At 45.4% G+C, this 19,386-nt stretch overlaps 1 protein-coding gene across 2 annotated transcripts; it reads left to right on the top strand.

The window, feature by feature from the left end:
* The first annotated feature begins 16 nt into the window (after positions 1 to 16).
* On the top strand, positions 17 to 19,296 carry sh3gl1b (SH3-domain GRB2-like 1b). 2 transcript variants are annotated; one of them, XM_035522003.2, is made up of 10 exons: positions 17 to 428; positions 7,471 to 7,539; positions 9,060 to 9,132; positions 9,792 to 9,935; positions 11,054 to 11,187; positions 11,854 to 12,012; positions 13,678 to 13,781; positions 13,937 to 14,067; positions 15,024 to 15,068; positions 16,742 to 19,296. In XM_035522003.2, exons 1-10 carry the CDS (start codon positions 384 to 386, stop codon positions 16,936 to 16,938), a joined length of 1,101 nt encoding a protein of 366 aa, XP_035377896.1. In that variant the 5' UTR covers positions 17 to 383; the 3' UTR covers positions 16,939 to 19,296. The 2 variants fall into 2 exon arrangements, with proteins under 2 accessions (XP_035377896.1, XP_026882055.1); XM_027026254.3 differs by lacking the exon at positions 15,024 to 15,068 and having other exon boundaries at positions 19 to 428.
* Positions 19,297 to 19,386: the final 90 nt, after the last annotated feature.

Genomic DNA, 19,386 nt, shown 5'->3' with positions numbered 1-19,386 from the left:
GTGGATGGGTGTGGAATGGAATGTGCCTGCGTTGCGCAGGAAACGGGGTCTCGCGAGTGGGACCGCTATTTTCGAGCCCCACTTCTCCGCCTTGTGTGTGAAGTGGATCACGTTGAGCCTCGTTAACGGACCTTCGTGGCCAAGTTTTACTGTTTAAAACGTGTGGATCCGGTTAACGTTCCTCGGAGCCTTGGACACCGTCGTGGATGTGCTTAACCGTTAGAGCTGTTTGTCTCGAGCTACAGTTGACGTTAGACAGAATTAAGCTAACTGGCTCGGTTCAGTGAAGTAGGTTTGGTAATATTATCGTTTTATTTATTTATTTAAAAAAAAAAAACAACTTTTATAGTTTCTTTGCTGCGAAAGGGGGATCCAGCCTGAAGATGTCTGTTGCGGGCTTGAAGAAGCAGTTTTACAAAGCCAGTCAGGTTTGCCTTCAACTTTCTCCTCAATGAAGAGCGGCGGCATTAGTCAGGCAGCTAAACTAACCCAGCTAGCCCCGCTAGCCCCGCTAACCCCGCTAGCCCCGCTAACCTCGCTAGCCCAGCTAACCCAGCGGGGTCTAACGTTAGTTACACTGTCGGCAAAAGTGAGTTCGTATTGGCTACTTGTATGTTAAAATTCACTTCTAATTGTGTATTTCACTTTTCTATAGTGTTGGATTAGTTGCAGTTCTAACCGTCTTTTTCTCGTTATCTAGCCCAGAGTTGACGTGGTTTTTCACCTCTAGTGGGGGTATCAATTTATGTAGGTTATAGATGTTAGTAAGCCACGAGTGTCAATGGTCATTTGTTCCTTCTAACTTTAGTAGCTTATTTTTATGCGCTGGGTTGTTCTTATTTTTATGCGCTGGGTTGTAAGCTAATGCAGTCGAGTATTTTTTTTGCAGATTGTCAAATGTAATGTTAGTTTTGTTTTTATTAACGGATGTGGATCATTAGAAAATCTAGTCGATGTTGACTAGCAAGGTTATTAACTAGCTAGCTGGCGTTCTAGCAGCGTTATAACGTTTGTTCTGAACGCGCATCATTGGCGAACATCTTTGCCACGTTTTCCCTGCAGAGCTCTTCGTATGCGCACCACTGCCCAGTTTAACCAACTAAGTGGGTTAGGTGCGGTCTTTTAATCGTTAGCTGGCTGTGTGCAACGAAAGTACTGAAAACAACAAACCGGCTGGTTAGTGTTTTCACGCTGAGAATGAAAGCGTCGACCACATTTCTGAAGATTATGCTGAAACGTTTAACCACAGTTACGTTTCCTCCTTTAATGTCTCGCACCTGGCGCTGCGCATTTGTAGTTTTGCTTTGTTTTTTTAATTTTCTGTTTGTGTACGCCTCAGTTTTTTGGGGAGAATGTGCTGACCGTGTGAAGTTTATTTTGAATTCCTGGACAAGCCACCAACTGGTTGAGTTCTGAGAAAAGCAGTGGGTTAACCGCTAGTTTTCTGTAGGTTTGCTATGACCTACAGAATGAGGTTGCTTGCTCATGACTTATTGACTCATAATGAGCAATGGTTTGATGTTACCCATTATAGATTACAGAGAAAATGCTGATATGTAAATGTTGACCTTTTAGTTCCTGCTGTTATGTTCAGTGCGACCCTGCTGGAAGCACTTCAGACTGACGCACTCCATCAACACATCCTTGTTTTCTTTTCTGCAGATATTTTTGCTTTCTGAGGTCTGCACATAAGCTCTGCATACTTGCAGATAATAACCATTAAATCTTCTGAACCTCAGCACAGTACGTGTCAGTGGTGAACGGCTGGCAAAGGTCTCCTTCTTGGCAGAGGCCAAATGTAATTTATTCCAGTGAACCATGCAGCTCCATCCCAGGTGACTTCCATATATTGCTGCCTTCTCCTCTAGAGGGTTCCTTGGAAGCAGCCAGACTTTACATATGCTGGATTCCAGTTTGGATGCTTCTAATTGTTAGCTATGACTCACATGCTGTGACAGTCGTTTTGCTTCATTGTCGGTGAGTGTGGTGTGGTCATTTCATAAAGCTTTTGATGTGATATTTGTGCCTCTCCGTTAAAATGACTGCCACTGTACAGTGGAAGGGGGGGGCTTCATCAGGCTGATGGTGCCGTGTCCACGCAATGTGGAACTGACACCGTTCTGCACAATAGCTACTTTTTATGTTGTTGTTACAATTACAGTATAGAATATCATTTCCTAGTCCAGCCCTAACTGTAAGGGTTAGCTGAAACAGGACAGAACAGAGCAGCTTCTCACCTGCCTAGCCTCAGTGTCATTGTAGTCACATATCAGCCCCAGGTGCGTCAGATTAGGATTAGAAAGGAAACCCTGCAGAAGTCCCGAACTCTGCTCTAAGGGCTGCACACCCCTCACATTCCCCCTGATGGTAGTAATCCTATATGTATTTCCCAGCAGGAGTAGAAATTGGATGATTCCATTAAGGCCGGGTGGGGGGGGGGGTGTTGATTGGGAAAGAGAGAAACCATTTGTTTCCAGTTTGCTGATATTTGCAGGAATCAAATCTATCCATTTCCCAGCTTCCTGTCAGGACATACTAGGGAAGAAAGTGAGAGGCAGAGAGAGAGAGAGAGAGAGAGTGTTAGCCATGGAGAGGACGAGAGGAGTGCAGAGAACACCAGAACAAAATGGATTCCTCACACTGGGAATCACTTTGTGTTAGTGAGGGCTGTGCTTTAGCCAACAACAGCGAAGTGCGTGTGTGTGTGTGTTGGATCATATTGGCTGTCTGAGTGATTGCACTGCAGCGATCTTGCAGCCAGTTCCTGCCAGTGGTCCATTAAAATAATGGACAGAGGAAAGTGTCAGATACACTCTCATTATAACAGGCTTATTCCAGTCTGTGTGTGTCAGATGCACTCTCACTATAACAGGCTTATTCCAGTCTGTGTGTGTCAGATGCACTCTCACTATAACAGGCTTATTCCAGTCTGTGTGTGTCAGATGCACTCTCACTATAACAGGCTTATTCCAGTCTGTGTGTGTCAGATGCACTCTCACTATAACAGACTTATTCCAGTCTCTGTGCGTGTCAGATACACTCTCACTATAACAGACTTATTCCAGTCTCTGTGCGTGTCAGATACACTCTCACTATAACAGACTTATTCCAGTCTGTGTGCGTGTCAGATACACTCTCACTATAACAGACTTATTCCAGTCTGTGTGTGTGTCAGATACACTCTCACTATAACAGACTTATTCCAGTCTGTGTGTGTGTCAGATACACTCTCACTATAACAGACTTATTCCAGTCTGTGTGTGTGTCAGATACACTCTCACTATAACAGACTTATTCCAGTCTGTGTGTGTGTCAGATACACTCTCACTATAACAGACTTATTCCAGTCTGTGTGTGTGTCAGATACACTCTCACTATAACAGACTTATTCCAGTCTGTGTGTGTGTCAGATACACTCTCACTATAACAGACTTATTCCAGTCTGTGTGTGTGTCAGATACACTCTCACTATAACAGACTTATTCCAGTCTGTGTGTGTGTCAGATACACTCTCACTATAACAGACTTATTCCAGTCTGTGTGTGTGTCAGATACACTCTCACTATAACAGACTTATTCCAGTCTGTGTGTGTCAGATACACTCTGACTATAACAGACTTATTCCAGTCTGTGTGTGTGTCAGATACACTCTCACTATAACAGACTTATTCCAGTCTGTGCGTGTCAGATACACTCTCACTATAACGGGCTTATTCCAGTGTGTGTGTGTGTGTGTGTGTGTGTGTGCATATCAGATACACTCTCACTATAACAGACTTATTCCAGTCTGTGTGTGCGTGTCAGATACACTCTCACTATAACAGGCTTATTCCAGTCTGTGTGTGTCAGATACACTCTCACTATAACAGGCTTATTCCAGTCTGTGCGTGTCAGATACACTCTCACTATAACAGACTTATTCCAGTGTGTGTGTGTGTGTGTGTGTGTGTGCATATCACATACACTCTCACTATAACATACTTATTCCAGTCTGTGTGTGCGTGTCAGATACACTCTCACTATAACAGGCTTATTCCAGTCTGTGCGTGTCAGATACACTCTCACTATAATAGGCTTATTCCGGTCTGTGCGTGTCAGATACACTCTCACTATAATAGGCTTATTCCAGTCTGTGTGTGCGTGTCAGATACACTCTCACTATAACAGACTTATTCCAGTCTGTGTGTGTGTCAGATACACTTTCACTATAACAGACTTATTCCAGTCTGTGTGTGTGTCAGATACACTCTCACTATAACAGGCTTATTCCAGTCTGTGTGCGTGTCAGATACACTCTCACTATAACAGGCTTATTCCAGTCTGTGTGCGTGTCAGATACACTCTCACTATAACAGGCTTATTCCAGTCTGTGCGTGTCAAATACACTCTCACTATAATAGGCTTATTCCAGTCTGTGCGTGTCAAATACACTCTCACTATAACAGGCTTATTCCAGTCTGTGTGCGTGTCAGATACACTTTCACTATAACAGACTTATTCCAGTCTGTGTGTGCGTGTCAGATACACTCTCACTATAACAGACTTATTCCAGTCTGTGTGTGCGTGTCAGATACACTCTCACTATAACAGACTTATTCCAGTCTGTGTGTGCGTGTCAGATACACTCTCACTATAACAGACTTATTCCAGTCTGTGTGTGCGTGTCAGATACACTCTCACTATAACAGACTTATTCCAGTCTGTGTGTGCGTGTCAGATACACTCTCACTATAACAGACTTATTCCAGTCTGTGTGTGTGTCAGATACACTCTCACTATAACAGATTTTCCATCCTGCTGTCTGTGCAGGTCTGCAGTGAGAGTTCCAGTACAGCACGAGTGTCTCTCCCTGTTGCTCAGAGCTGTTTACTGCAAATCAGCATATTCTGCACTGTCAGATTATCAGTTTATCATAAGATTATCAGTTGGTTTGCAATAACAGGCCACAGTTTAATTCCTGGTCAATCTGAAGCCTTTTCTCCCATGTCCCCCAGACAGAAAACACTTCCCCTGGATTTCTCTGGAACTGGTGGACATTGGGTTCTACGGGTTACGGGCCAGATGCACATTTAGAATGTAGTTAAAAGCCTAGGCTGGGTAATAAGATGGGGTAGTTTGGGAATATCCATTATTTCTTGTACTTTATTGTACTCTTGTAATTTATTGTACTCAAGAGTACTCTTGTACTCTTGTTGCACGATATATCTCTTGTTAATCATTATCGGAATACTGGCCATTTCAAATCTGATATCAGTATTCACATATTCAAAGCACACAGTTCTTTATCAAGTGCTCAAAGCTGTCAGATTCTGTTCAGATGTTTCAAATGAATGTCTTGACATGTTACGGCATTCACAAGATTCAACAAACATAACTAAATCTTTTTTTTAACGAAGATAACGTAGGCCAACCTTGAAACGGTTCACCAGTGTCATAATGAATGGTAAGATGATAGCAGTGTGGTATTTATGGCCATGTCGTGTCTTATAAGTTCATCATTATCAATAAGAATTCTGTATCTGAGTGGACAGTTTCCACATGGCCATAAAGGAAGATGTGAAACCGTTTGGGTTTACGGCCTTGGCCAACAAACCGTCTTTCATCTTAAGCAGACGTGAATATGAGAGTGTGTGTTTGTATTTGTGTGTGTTGGCTGAAATCCTGAGTGCATATCTAGCAGTGTTTGTCTTTTTGTGGTGATGTCACTCAGATCAGTAGGGGCGTGCATGCGTGTGCGTGTGTGTTTGCTCCTCAGCTTGAAACTGCCTTTTAATTATTAATCCCACTCCTCCCTGCACTGCTTGCCATGGAGGGGGGGACATCTGTGCTGCCTGTGGGGAAGAAGGTTTGTGTGTGTGTGTTGCAAGCGTGAGCAGGTTGAATACACCGTCACACACTCAGACCTTTGACCTCTCTGCTGGTGAAATGCAGGCTTTATGAGGGGTGTGGGCTTGGAGAGGAAGACAAACATCTTCCTCTTCATCGAGATCTGCTGCCAGCCAGCCCAACCTGGCCATGCTCCAGAATTAATCAGCCTGCTTATTTAAACCAAGTTTATAATGTTCCTTCATATGTTGGCAGTCTGCAGTCATGGTCCAAGACAGCTGAAACAGATATGCAATGCCACAAAGACAGAGTCAAGTCCTGGCTCTTACTAGTGTTGTTGTTGTTGTTGTTGTTGTTGTTGTTGTTGTTGTTGTCTGGGGAAGATTTGCCAGTTTCTCAGGATTGTCATGTATGACTCAGGAGGGTGAATGAAGAATGTTCCTGGAACTGTGTGTCCTACAGTTAAGGTTGTTGGGCTCAGAATCCTGCGCTTCAGATGAGATGTCAGTGTAGCGTCCAGAGCAACGGGGGGAAATGGTGTCTCCGTTAACACATGCTCAGAAACAACCAGAACAGGAAATGGAGCCGTTGTATAATATGCATTCTAATATCTTCCTGGTTAAATGGAATATGTTTGAGATTAGCGCTCAGCTGATGTAGTCTCAGAAATATCAAGTGCTGTGGTCGTTAAGTGAACCTCGTCTTAACGGAGCTGGGCCTGTAGGGGGGCGGGACTACAGAGCGAAGTGTTCTTCAAACACTCCTGTGGTCTTCCTCAGGGGGTGGAGCTTCAGAATTGCTGAATTCCTCGATCGCAGTGGGTAGGACCCCGTGAGAGAGAGAGAGAGAGGAGTATGAACTGAATTCACTCTGAGACTTTGTGTCTGAGGCTGTGGAGTCTCAGTACACTAAAAGTATTAGAGTAATCTTTTAGAGTGAGTGTGTGTGTAACCTGAGTAGCCACTGCAATTCTGTCCTAACCCACCATTGTGATGAGTGAGACAGAATCCTGGCCCCTGTCCAAACTCTCGGACCTTGGGTTCCCTCTGTTGCTGTGTGCTGACTCTGTAGAGAAACATAGACCCTGTTCTGCAATCATTAAGAAATGAGAGGAAAGGAGGGAGGGAGAGAGAGAATTGAGAAGCCATTTTCCTAAGTAATTTATGACACGAACTGTCTTTCCTCTTTTCGTGGGACCACAGAGAATCACACTGTGTGGATCCTGGTTTATTAATTTTGGGGGTGTGAAGTACATGTAGGCTAAATGTAGGAAACCTGGGTTGTTGTGAGCAGGTTATTTTCAGTGTGAACTGATAACATTAAGTCACGGTTGTCCCTCCGTGGCATTATCAATATATAAGCTTTACCGCAATATGGAGTTCATACAGAAGATGTCACACATTTTTGTTAAACTCAGCCTGTGGTTCATAATTTAGCTTTCTTTTTAAAAAATGAGACATATGCAAGTTTATTTATTTAATTAGTTAGTTATTTAGTTAAATCTTATATTAAATTAAGGCTAACAATTCATTTTGCAGCTAAACAAATAGCTGACATGTTGCATTCTGTCATGGTGGTAACGATGTTTTGTCAGACGTGGGTTTCGGTCTGGATCACTCAGTGCTCTGTGACTCCTGTTTCCAGATGGTGAGCGAGAAGGTCGGAGGAGCAGAGGGAACCAAACTTGACGAAGAATTCCGGGACCTGGAGCGGGTAAGAGGACGGAGTCATCGCGGGTTTCCTGTTTAACGTATAAAAATGGATAAATCCAGCAGCCAGTATACTGGCAAAAGGTCCTTGATTATCCTGTTAGGTGACGGGATGTTTTATTGGTCACTGAGGTGACTACTTGTCTGCCCAGCGCTGCCTTTGCACATATTGTTAGCACAACAGTGATGTTCGGAGTCCAGGACGTAAATTCCAGCAGGTGCAGCTGTTAATCGTGGAACTTTGGACAGCTGGAACTGTGCAGTCCAGTACCCGACCCCGGATGGATCAGGGGCTCTGACACCATTGCCTCACTGAAAACACACGTTACTGAACACACCACTGTGTTGCTGTTGGTAGTGCATATGACCGAGAGCTGATCCCGGATCAGCGTGCTCTGCTGTCTGGTAGGGTGTTTGACACTAAAGCAGATCTCAGATCTGTAGTCTCATAAGACTCTGTCATAGGAGCAAAGCCCACTGCCCAGACCAATCACCTCATCCCTGACCCTGTCAGCTAATCAAACTGTGTCGCCGTGGTAACTAATATTCAGTACACAGTAATAAGCCAACCGTATCCCTCCATCCTGTGTCCTGTGGCTAGTGTTCTCTGCTCCACCCGTACTGACTAGGCAGTGATCTTCATTATGAGCACGACTATGGTTTGCATGGCTGCTGTAATCAGTAATCTGAAAGCTAGCTACAGGAACAGACGATGAACTGAGAGTTCTGCTTATCGGTCACGAGCTGTAGAATTGGTCGAGAGTTTGTGAATGAGGTCTTTCAGCATTCTGCATCACCTGCACGCCACACGGAGGGGGACAGCAGGAGGAGGACAGAGAGCCCGTCCCTGAACAGAGATGAGTCCTGCATCCACGTGACACCACTCAGTCCCTGTAGTCCCTCAGTGGGGAACGGAAACTTCAAATTAAACTCTTCAGACTTGGATCAGACATAAACGCATTACTTTAGAAATGTAAAATTTCAAATCTAGCTAAAAAATGGTCCTGGTGCGTCTGGAGTGCCCACCAATGATGGCACAGCCGCCGGGTGGTACACCTGTCACAGCAGCTCAGAACAGCTGATGTGCTTGACACACACACACACAGACGCATGCATGCACCATTGAGGCCCAGGATGAAGGGCTTGCCTCTCCGCAGGAGCTGAAAATATTCCTGCTGCTTGGTGAGGAACCTTAAGGCGGTGATCAGAAATGTTTAATGTGTGCGGATGCGTGCTCTGCTCCTAGAGATGGGAAGTGAGCGGGAAGTGAGCTGGGAAAACTGGACTCTGGAACTGTGGACGGGCTGCTTGTCTCGCAGCCTCAGCTGTCCTTGCACCTCTCTGTCTCAGTAATGATGATGAACCCTTTAGTTCAGCTACACCTACAACAAAGCCGTGTTTCAAATAAGAGCGCTACAGTGTGTGTGTGTGTGTGTGTGTGTGTGTGTGTGTGTGTGTGTGTGTGTGTGTGCGAGCGTACGTGTGCGTGCACATAAGCGCTGACCCTCCTCTCTGTTTTTGCAGAAGGTGGATGTGACGAGTAAGGCGGTGGTAGAGGTGATCTCCAAAACCTCGGAGTACCTGCAGCCCAACCCTGGTAAGGGGGAAGGGCTGGGCGGGCGCACGGAAAGCTGCTCCCATCTCCTGTTTACTGGAAACTCTTTGACACTTTAAATTTAGCTCAGTCCAGCCGTATTGATTTAGGTCACAGCCAGAGTTCGGAAACAACACGCCTTCTGGGTGGTTAGCACTTTTATGGCCTAGAGCACATAGGTGTATCCTTTACGGGTGGGGGGGTTTCTAGGGTTTCATCTTTATTCACGTTGGTCATTCTGTCCTGAACGTTTTTAAAGCTAATGCCGTTTGGTGTCTGTAGGTCTGTTCAGGGTTCATGACTGGTCATGTGTTCTTTCATTTATTTTGTATTTTCACTCAATCTGAAACTGTAAAATATTCCAGAGATTCTAGTTGTTAAAATAATCTAGTTGTGATTTACTTGACCTTTGTCCTGGTTCATGCAGTGGGCAGAAAAGAACTGTGTTGCAACCTGATTGTGTGTGTGTGCGTGTGTGTGTGCGTGTGTGTGTGTGCGTGTGTGTGTGCGCGTGTGTGTGCGTGCGTGTGTGTGCGTGCGTGTGCGTGCGTGCGTGTGCGTGCGTGCGTGTGCGTGCGTGCGCGTGCGTGCGTGTGCGTGCGTGTACGTGTGTACGTGCGTGCGTGCGCGTGTGCGTGTGTGTGCGCGTGTGTGTGTGTCAGCGTCACGTGCCAAGCTGTCCATGCTGAACACCATGTCTAAGATCCGTGGGCAGGTGAAGAGCCCCGGATACCCCCAGGTCGAGGGGCTTCTGGGGGAGTGCATGGCCAAATACGGTCGAGAGCTGGGGGAAGACACCAACTTCGGTGGGTTTACACACACACACACACACTACTGCAACATGCCATTGTGTGTGTGTGTTTGTGTGTGTGTGTGCGTGTGTGCGTGTGTGTGTCTCTGACAGAATTCATGGCTTGCTGTTGTAGATGCTCATTCTATACATGTGAACCAATTCAAGTTTCTAGCGAGTGCACTGATTAAAATTTCCCTAATACGGATCTATTTTCATGGACCTTTAACGAGCGTGTTGGTTATTAATCAGTGTCCGTGTTTTTCTGCATTAATTCTCATTAGTGTGTCCGTGGTTTAGAATAATCGGACAGATCATGGCAGATTTCCGGGCTGGGATTTCACTGGGCTCATCAGCGTAGAATGTCCTCGTTTCCAGCCATCTTCTCTGAGTTTTCCAGAATGTCTCTTTCCATTAGCTCGTGTGTTGGAGCAGGGTTGTCTTTTAGGGACCCGTCTTGAGGGACAGTTAAATAAAAGACTTTATAATGTGCAGTGCTGTTGAACTCTGAGGTTTTCCAACAACTTTAAACCTTTGTCTGTTTTGATTTGCATATATAACATATACACGGACATGAATACAATAAAACCAAAATGCAAATAATTTATGCAACAAATGTGTGTTTTACAAAATGTGTTTTTGAGGTTAAAAGCACAAATGTTTTAAAACACATAAAATGCAGTAATGACCTACAGATGGAAGCTTAGCATCATGGGATATCTCGTGCTTTCTCCTTCTCTATCCATTTCTCTCTCTCTCTCTCTCTCTCTCTCTCTCTCTCTCTCCTTGCATGTAACCACTGCTTTTAAATAGGTTTGAATGTGATTTGTTGAGGTGTATTGGTTTATATTTACAGACAGCTTGAGTACTGCTCAAAACTAGGATTTTACAGCAAATACTGAAACAAACAGTATTATTATTCATTATAAATAAAATATTGGTTTAAGTACTCCCATGTTTAAAAGGTATCATAACCGTATATGACAAATGTGTTTCTCTCTACATCTCAGATCGGTGAGAGAGGATTGTGTGGTCCTGTGTTTGGTCTCGAGCTCGGCTCGATGAACTGTTGTAACAGGCTTCTCTGCAGGAGGTGTGTGTGTAAGCGATGACATGTTTGCTTGCTGGAAACAGGCGCCGCCCTGGTGGACGCAGGGGACAGCATGAAGAGGCTGGCCGAGGTGAAGGACTCTCTGGACATCGACGTCAAGCAGAACTTCATTGACCCGCTCCAAGGCTTGTGTGACAAGGACCTGAGGGAGATACAGGTGAGGGGTGAGGCGGGGGCGGGGGGTTCCCTGCACTGCCAAACCCAGTCCATGGGGGACAGCCAACCAGTTACAGCCTGTACAGCCATGTCCCAAAGCAACTTACTAGATATGTACCTAGTTGTGAGGCAGAGTTTGTCTTTAATGTTCCTATTGGATACCTATCTGAGCATCCCTGCGGCGTGACTGTCTGTCTGTCATGAGCGTTCCTGCGGCGTGACTGTCTGTCTGTCATGAGCGTTCCTGCGGCGTGACTGTCTGTCTGCATTCCTGTGGCGTGATTGACTGTCTGTTGTGAGCGTTCCTTCGGCGTCACTGTCTGTGTGCCATGAGCTTTCCTGCGGCATGACTGTCAGTTGCCGTGAGTGTTCCTGCAGCATGACTGTCTGTCTGCTGTGAGCTTTCCTGCGGCATGACTGTCAGTTGCCGTGAGTGTTCCTGCAGCATGACTGTCTGTCTGCTGTGAGCTTTCCTGCGGCATGACTGTCAGTTGCCGTGAGTGTTCCTGCAGCATGACTGTCTGTCTGCTGTGAGCGTTCCTGCGGCGTGACTGTCTGTCTGCCGTGAGCACTCTTGTGGCATGATTGTCTGTTTGCGTTCCTGTGGCATCTGTCTGTCTGCCATCAGTATTCTTGCGGCATGACTGTCTCTCTCTCTGATGCGCAGCACCACCTAAAGAAGCTGGAAGGCCGGCGGCTGGATTACGACTACAAGAAGAAGCGGCAGGGGAAGATTCCGGATGAGGAGCTGAAGCAGGCCCTGGAGAAATTCCACGAGTCCAAAGAAGTAGCTGAGATCAGCATGTACAACCTGCTAGAGACAGATGTAAGAGCCGTGTGTGTGTGCACGTGTGTGTGTGTGCACGTGTGTGTGTGTGTGTGTGCGTGCGTGCATGCGTGCCTGTGTGTGCGCACATCGCACATCTCAGAATCAGCACGAGAGCAACACATATGTATGAAATAGGGGCGAGATGTACAAGAAGTGTGTGTGTTTTACTGTGTAAACTTGTGTTTATAGGTGTGTGTTTCTTTGTGTCTGTACAGTGTGTATGTTGTACTGTGTAAACGTGTGTTTATAGGTGTGTGTCTGTTTCTTTGTGTCTGTACAGTGAGTGTGTATGCTGTACTGTGTAAACGTGTGTTTATAGGTGTGTGTGTGTGTGTGTTTCTTTGTACAGTGTGTATGTTGTACTGTGTAAACATGTGTATAGGTGTGCGTATGTCTTTCTTTGTGTCTGTACAGTGTGTATGTTGTACTGTGTAAACATGTTTATAGGTGTGCGTGTCTGTTTCTTTGTGTCTGTACAGTGTATGTTGTACTGTGTAAACGTGTGTTTATAGGTGTGTGTGTGTGTGTGTTTCTTTGTGTATGTTGTACTGTGTAAACGTGTGTTTATAGGTGTGTGTTTGTGTCTGTATAGTGTGTTGTACTGTGTAAACGTGTGTTTAAAGGCGTGTGTGTGTTTCTTTGTGTCTGTACAGTGTGTTTGTTGTACTGTGTAAACGTGTATAGGTGTGTGTGTGTTTCTTTGTGTCTGTACAATATGTACAGTGGTGTGGTACTTGATTTTTGGTAGCTTAGTGGTTAAGGTACTTGACTTGTAATTGGAATGTTGCTGGTTCAAGTCCCACCACTGCCGGGCCCCTGAGCAAGACGCTTAACCCTCAGTTACTCAAGTTGTACTTGTAAGTTGCTTTGGATAAAAGTGTCAGCTATATGCCATAAATGTAAATGTGTGTGTTGTACTGTATAAACATGTGTTTATAGGTGTGTGTGTGTGTGTGTGCGTGTGTGTGTGTTTCTTTGGTTCTGTTTAGTGTGTATGTTGTACTGTGTAAACTTGTGTTTATAGGTGTGTATGTTGTACTGTGTAAATGTGCTTATAGGTGTGTTTTTGTTTCTTTGTGCCTGTACAGTTTGTATGTTGTACTCTGTAAATGTGTGTTTATAGGTGTGTGTGTATGTTGTACTGTATAAATGTGTGTGTGTAGGTGTGTGTTTGTCATGTGCAGCAGTGGTGTTATGGCTGCTCATGTCTGGTCCCTGGAGAGCTTACAACGCCACCTAGTGGATCACAGTATACTTTGCTGTTTGATTGATTGGGGGGTTTTTGGGGTTGTTTGGCACAAACGTAAATCTAGAGTATGTTTCGGATCTTTTAAAAATGAAGCAAAGTTCTTTAAGTTTTCGTTTCTACTGTTGTGATTTTTTGTTGATGCTGGTGGGGTGATGAATAGAAGCAGGCGGCAGTGAGATGGAGTCTCTAGAAGCTCCACGGGGTTCTGGGCTCATACGGGAAGTTAGTCATTAAATGAAGCTGCTTGTTTTTGTGACTGCTCATTATTATCTGAAGGGTAGTGTGTGTGTGTGTGTGTGTGTGTGTGTGTGTGTGTGTGTGTGTGTGTGTGTGTGTGTGTGTGTGTGTGTGTGTGTGCGTGTGCGTGTGCGTGTGTTGTTCCCCACATCTTCCTCCTCTCTCTCTCCGTGTAGATCGAGCAGGTGACTCAGCTCTCCTCTCTGGTGGAGTCTCAGCTGCATTATCACAGGCAGGCTGTGCAGATCCTCGAGGAGCTCGCAGACAAACTCAAAGACAGGTGAGTGTGTGCCAGTCTGCGGTGGTGGTATTAGACCACATGGGGGAAATGTATCATGTGGAGATCAGTTTATTAGCTTTATGCCCATGGTTGATTTGTGCATAGAGGATTGCGTAAGAACCTCGATTAAATGTTCTATATTCTTTTTCCGCAAGGATCAACGAGTCAAAGTCTCGTCCTCGCAGAGAGTATGTCCCTAAACCCAAACCTGTCTTTGATTTCGGGGAGCCCAACGACCAATCAAACGGCGGCTTCACGCCAGCTCCCCCGTCAACTCGTACCTCAGGTAAGTTGAGTTGCTTGGCTGCACGCGGCTCCGCCCACAGGGTTTGATGAGGATTGTGTAGCTCTGACCCCTTCAGCTGCATATGGAAGTACGTAGTAGAATCAAAAATAAGAGGAACATTCATACAAACTCTTATTATATTGCCTTATTGCCTACGAGTGGTCAGAAGTTAATACTGGTTTTTAGAGCGCTCCTTTGATAAGTGCACTGTGTTGGTGTTTAATACAGTAGATGGCTATTTTAATACAATAGATGGCCTGGTATGATAAGCACTGCATGCTTTATCATACCAGGGTCAGTACAAGCACACTGAATCACTGCATATCATATCGTATCACTGCATACTGTACTGTACCAGGATCAGTATGAGCCTAATGAATCAGTGACTATTGTATCATATCACTGCATACTGTGTCCTACCAGGATCAGTACAATTGTATCGTTTAACTGCATACCATATCGTACTAGGATCAGTACGAGCGTATTGTGTCACTACCATATCGTATCGGGTTCAGTAGGAGTGTATCGTATCGTGTTCAGCACAAGCGTATCGTGTCACTGAATGCCGTATCGTATCGGGTTCAGTATGAGCATATCATATCACTGAATGCCGTATCATATCAGGTTCATTATGAGCGTATCGTATCACTGTAGATGAGGAAGCCCCAGTAGTGTTGGGTTTGTTTGGCTGTCCACAGAGGAAAGCCCTCGTCTTCATTCAGTCTTACTCCCTCGCCCCATAGACAGAGCGAGCAAGATAGACATTGTCCTTTGTGTTTGCCACTCTGGGCTGGTGACAGGGTGTGATAACACCGCCTGGCCACCCGTGTGTGTGTGTGTGTGTGTGTGTGTGGGTGTCAGTCGGAGGGGGTGGATAACAGCAGGTCCAATAGTCAGCTGTCAGCTGCCTTCATTCGATGACCCTGTTCTGTGTTTTCCTCCTATGACATCATCAGAACCGTACCACAGGCTTGGCAAGTCAACCCGGAAACCCAGACTGAGTGAGTCCGAGGGCAGGCGTGCATGCATGTGTGCGTGTGTGTGGGTTGGAGAAAAAAATTCCAGTGGATTAATGGGACTGTTTTGGAAGGATCAGATCTAATCAAGGGGGTTGCTAATTGAGATCCAGTAACGTACATGTGCACAGATGTGCTGGAGTTAGTGTCCTCACATCCCCTGTATGGTTTTCTACAGTTAAAATCAGAGCTTTCATTTATGTGGGTCGCACGAGTGCATAAGAGGCCTGGGTTTCATATCATATTGAGTCTATTTTCCTGGAGTCCCTGCGCACTGGGTAAGGTCGCACGGCTCCAAGTATGAACTGCCTCCAAGGTTCAGGTTTTGATCTGAGCCTTGACAGTCTCCAGCGCTGCCTGCAGGGCAGGAGGTGGAGCTGTCGGTCGGGGTTGGTGTAGGGGGGCTGTGGGTGTGGGTTGGGTTAATCCAGAGGGTTTGTGAGCGGCCTGCTCTTTGTGGGTGTAAGTAGGCACTGGAACAAAGCCTGGTACAGTAAGATCAGTCTGATGTTCCTTACAGGCATGTGAGGAGGAGGCAGGAAGGGAGGCTGTGTGTGTGTGTGTGTTGCACCGTGTGACACCCCATAACCTGGTATACCCCTGCCTCTGGGGCTCTGGCTGTTGGGGCGGAGTCCTCTGTGTGCCCAGTAGCCAATGGTCTGCCTGTGCTTCCACAGCGCCTCTGAGCACGCTAACACGGAGTGTTAAAACCCAACACAGAGCTATCACTCACTGTGCTAACAAACAGCTTTCTCATTAGTACCAAGACTGTTTATGTGCTTTGGAGTGTGAGTGTGGGACCCTGCAGAGATGAAACATTCTAGATTAGAAGTTCTAGTGAAACATTTTCATTTGAATTTCTAGGCGGTTCTTTACAGGCCTTCCCTGTTCTGCAGGAAGCTGCTTTCCCTGAAGCTGTTGTCACAAAATTATTATTTATGTATTCATTTCAGATATAAATTTTAACACAAATCCAGCTAATCAGAATATCGAACATACGAATATTGGATTAAGTGTATTAATTACAACTAAAACTATTTTAAAATCAGGGATGGACAGCATAGTCTCTTTCTGTGCTGGCACACATGATTTGAAAAAGGACTGATAAAAGACTTGTTAATTAGCTGTTGCTTAATTAGCTGTAGCTGTTAATTAGCTGTCTGGTGTGTTTGGTTAGAGAATGAACATAACTAAGCTGTGTCGTTCAGGGGATTGCCAGTAGGGGGCACCAGGAGGCACGCTGGTCGCATGCCAGCTTCAGCACACGCGAGGCCTTGTTGAAGGCTGTCTGTTCTTGAGGAACAGTTACACTGCTCACGTATGTCTTTGGTTCTTAATGTGCTGTTAACGGTTTCACTTTGGGTTTAAATCAGACTGGATTAACCATGATCAGTGGATTCCTGTCATAATTTCAGACTACTGCAGCTGCCTTTGTCTTAATCCTTTGATAACACGCCTCCTAACACACCCGATATGGCTGCAAGTGTCCTGTGCAAACCTCTGTCATCTTAATCGGTTATTTTATCAATAAGTTTTTACTGTCACCCCTCCCCTCCCCCTCTCTGTCTCTCTCTCCTCCTTCCCCTCCCTCTCTCTCTCCTCCCTCCCCCTCTATCTCTCTCTACACTCTCCTCCCCTCCCTCTCTATCTCTCTCTAGCTCCCTCAGAGCCACCCTGCTGTAAGGCTCTATATGACTTTGAGCCTGAAAATGATGGTGAACTGGGCTTTCGTGAAGGTGATGTCATCACCCTGACCAATCAGATCGATGAGAACTGGTATGAGGGCATGCTGCACGGCCAATCAGGATTCTTCCCTCTCAACTATGTGGAGGTGATCGTCCCGCTGCCTCACTAGAAGCCGATCACCAGTGGGGGGGGGTGGGAGGAGGAGCAGGAAGGGGAGGAGCAAAAGAATCAGAGCGAGTCGACTCGCTCTTCCTCCTCACCTGTGTGCAACGGTCCAGTTGTAGCACATACACCTGTGTTCTGGCACTTTGACCCTAAGACATTCTGAAAGAAACTTTGCAAGACGGTGACCTCTTACATTCCAGAAGAAGAAAGAAATGAGCGATTTCACACGAAGACAGATGTACGTATGGACAGACGGACTCCTCGACTGAGACGGACGGCCCTGGACCTCATAGACCTGGACGCAGACTAACATTACAGTCGCCACGCCTTTATAAACCACAGATTACATTAATCAGACAGACCTCCGATGTTAAAAGAACAGAATTTTCCACTGTCATAGTTGTTTTACTTCTCTTTATTCTTAAAGGTGCACTACATGGAATATTTCAGGAATATGTAATGAATATTAGTTATTATCAGTACTAAGTATGGAGAGAAGGGCAAATAGCAGCACAAACAGAGGTAGAGAGTGAATGAAGCCACACAATGATGTTACTTAGTGTGTCTTTAAGGGCTGGATTCAATTCCAAGATCAAAACCTGGCCCAGTGTGGGGAAACTCCAGTACACTTGATACTAGGCAGTTTAAATAAATAAATAAACAAATTTGACTGAACTGGTCCCGACTGCCCCTGCTGGTCAGGCTGGGATATGAACCTGCATTTGAACAAGCTTCTGTTTTGGACGTTGTAACTTGGCACTGTGGGCTGTGTGTACAGTCACTCAGTGTGTAGCGTTCCTGAGCCACACATGTACAGGAGCTTCAGTCCTTTATACTTAATCCCTTAATCCCCCTCCTTAAAACATGAATTTGTATTTGCTTTTGATTGTTTTAACATAGTGATGTATAACGTTTTACTGCATCTTGGTCCCCAAGCCTTAAAATGACAGGAGGGATTATAGTTGGTTGATTTCCTTACATTGTTGTCTTTACGATGTTTGAACACTACGACTCAAATGAAACACTAGTGCCCCTTCTTCCGTTGGTAAGTTTAACCCAGTGGGTCATTAATGATAACATATTAATTAATATCCATGATGATGATGATGATGATTTGGACTGAAGGTAGGATGTGTCCTCCCCAGCCCTTTTTATCAGTTGTCTTTGCACCTGCTCTTACAAGAAAACAACCAAAAACTCTACTGACCGTAGCGGACGTACTCAGCCTAGAGGCCCAGTACGAATTCCTGCCACAATATTGTCTCCTTCACCGTTCTCGGTTCTTACCCCAACCCCGTCTTTGTAGCCGATACTGCTGGCAGTGTCCTGTTGTTTCCTGTTCTTTGTCTTGGGCACACATGCACGCACTCACACAGACCTATGAGATGATCCCGCTCCCCTGCTGCGGCCCGGGGCCGTACCCACGCTATCCTAAAAGGATGAAGCGTTTCCACACATGGAGGACTGGTGCTCCGTCTCTCTCCACCAGTGTCCCGGAGGACATGGCCTCTGGTAAGGCATGTGACTTGAGTGTTTTTGTTCCTTCACAGCCAACCAGCCCCCACAGCAAAGGAGAGTCTCTTCTCCAGATACGTCTCCTGTGTGATACTCTTCCACTTTCATCACCTACAACCCTTTAGGACTGAAGATATTTACACACACACACACACACACACACAGCTTTCTTCCTGTGTGCCCTGTTTCTTTGCAGTGATGGACTGACAAATCCACACGTCTGTCCCTGCTCCGTCTGTTCACTGGCTTTCCCTCGTCAGCCTTTTCCTCTGCATCCTGTTTACGTTGCCTCTGTGTGTGTCCCCTTGTCCTTGCATGGTTGTGTGCAGGCGTTAGCCACGGGTTAGGGCTTTGCTTCACTTGCTCGAAGGGGCTGTGGAGATGGTAAGGAAGTGAAGTCTGTATACCAAAGTTGAGCCCTTCATTCTCTTTCATTTTCCTTTTCTTCTCCATGTTGTACAAAGGGCTTCCGGCTTCGGCAAAAGTTGTGTGCAGAAGCACAAGCATGTGCATGTACGTGTGCCTTCGCAGTAACACTACATTTTAAAAAAGGGTCATTCCTGTCCGATCCATTAGAGTGCCAGAATCCTTTCACAGACAAAAATAATTCTGGTGATCTTTAGTATTATACTATTTTTATATGTCTACAAGAACCATACATATTTTTTAATTAATTGTTTGCATGTTAGCTTTATATGATGGCTTGTTAATGTATTGGAAAAATACTGGTTTGTCTTGAAGGAAAAAAAACTAACCATAGCATCCTGTTCATAAATATCCTGTTTTCCTAAAGATTTGTACTTGCTTTCTCCCCGTCTTTTAAGAAAATAAAATTCTGAAAGTGTTATTGTGTGGTGGCGTACATCCATCTAGTCTGGTACTGTCATCTTTGCTGTTGTTTTGGTTCTGTTCTCCCAACATTTTGGCTTTGAAATGA

The sequence above is a fragment of the Electrophorus electricus genome, chromosome 25 (genome assembly GCF_041902795.1).
Source record: "Electrophorus electricus isolate QZ-2024a chromosome 25, ASM4190279v1, whole genome shotgun sequence".
Taxonomy (NCBI): domain Eukaryota; kingdom Metazoa; phylum Chordata; class Actinopteri; order Gymnotiformes; family Gymnotidae; genus Electrophorus; species Electrophorus electricus.
This window is presented reverse-complemented; position numbering and strand designations above follow the sequence as displayed.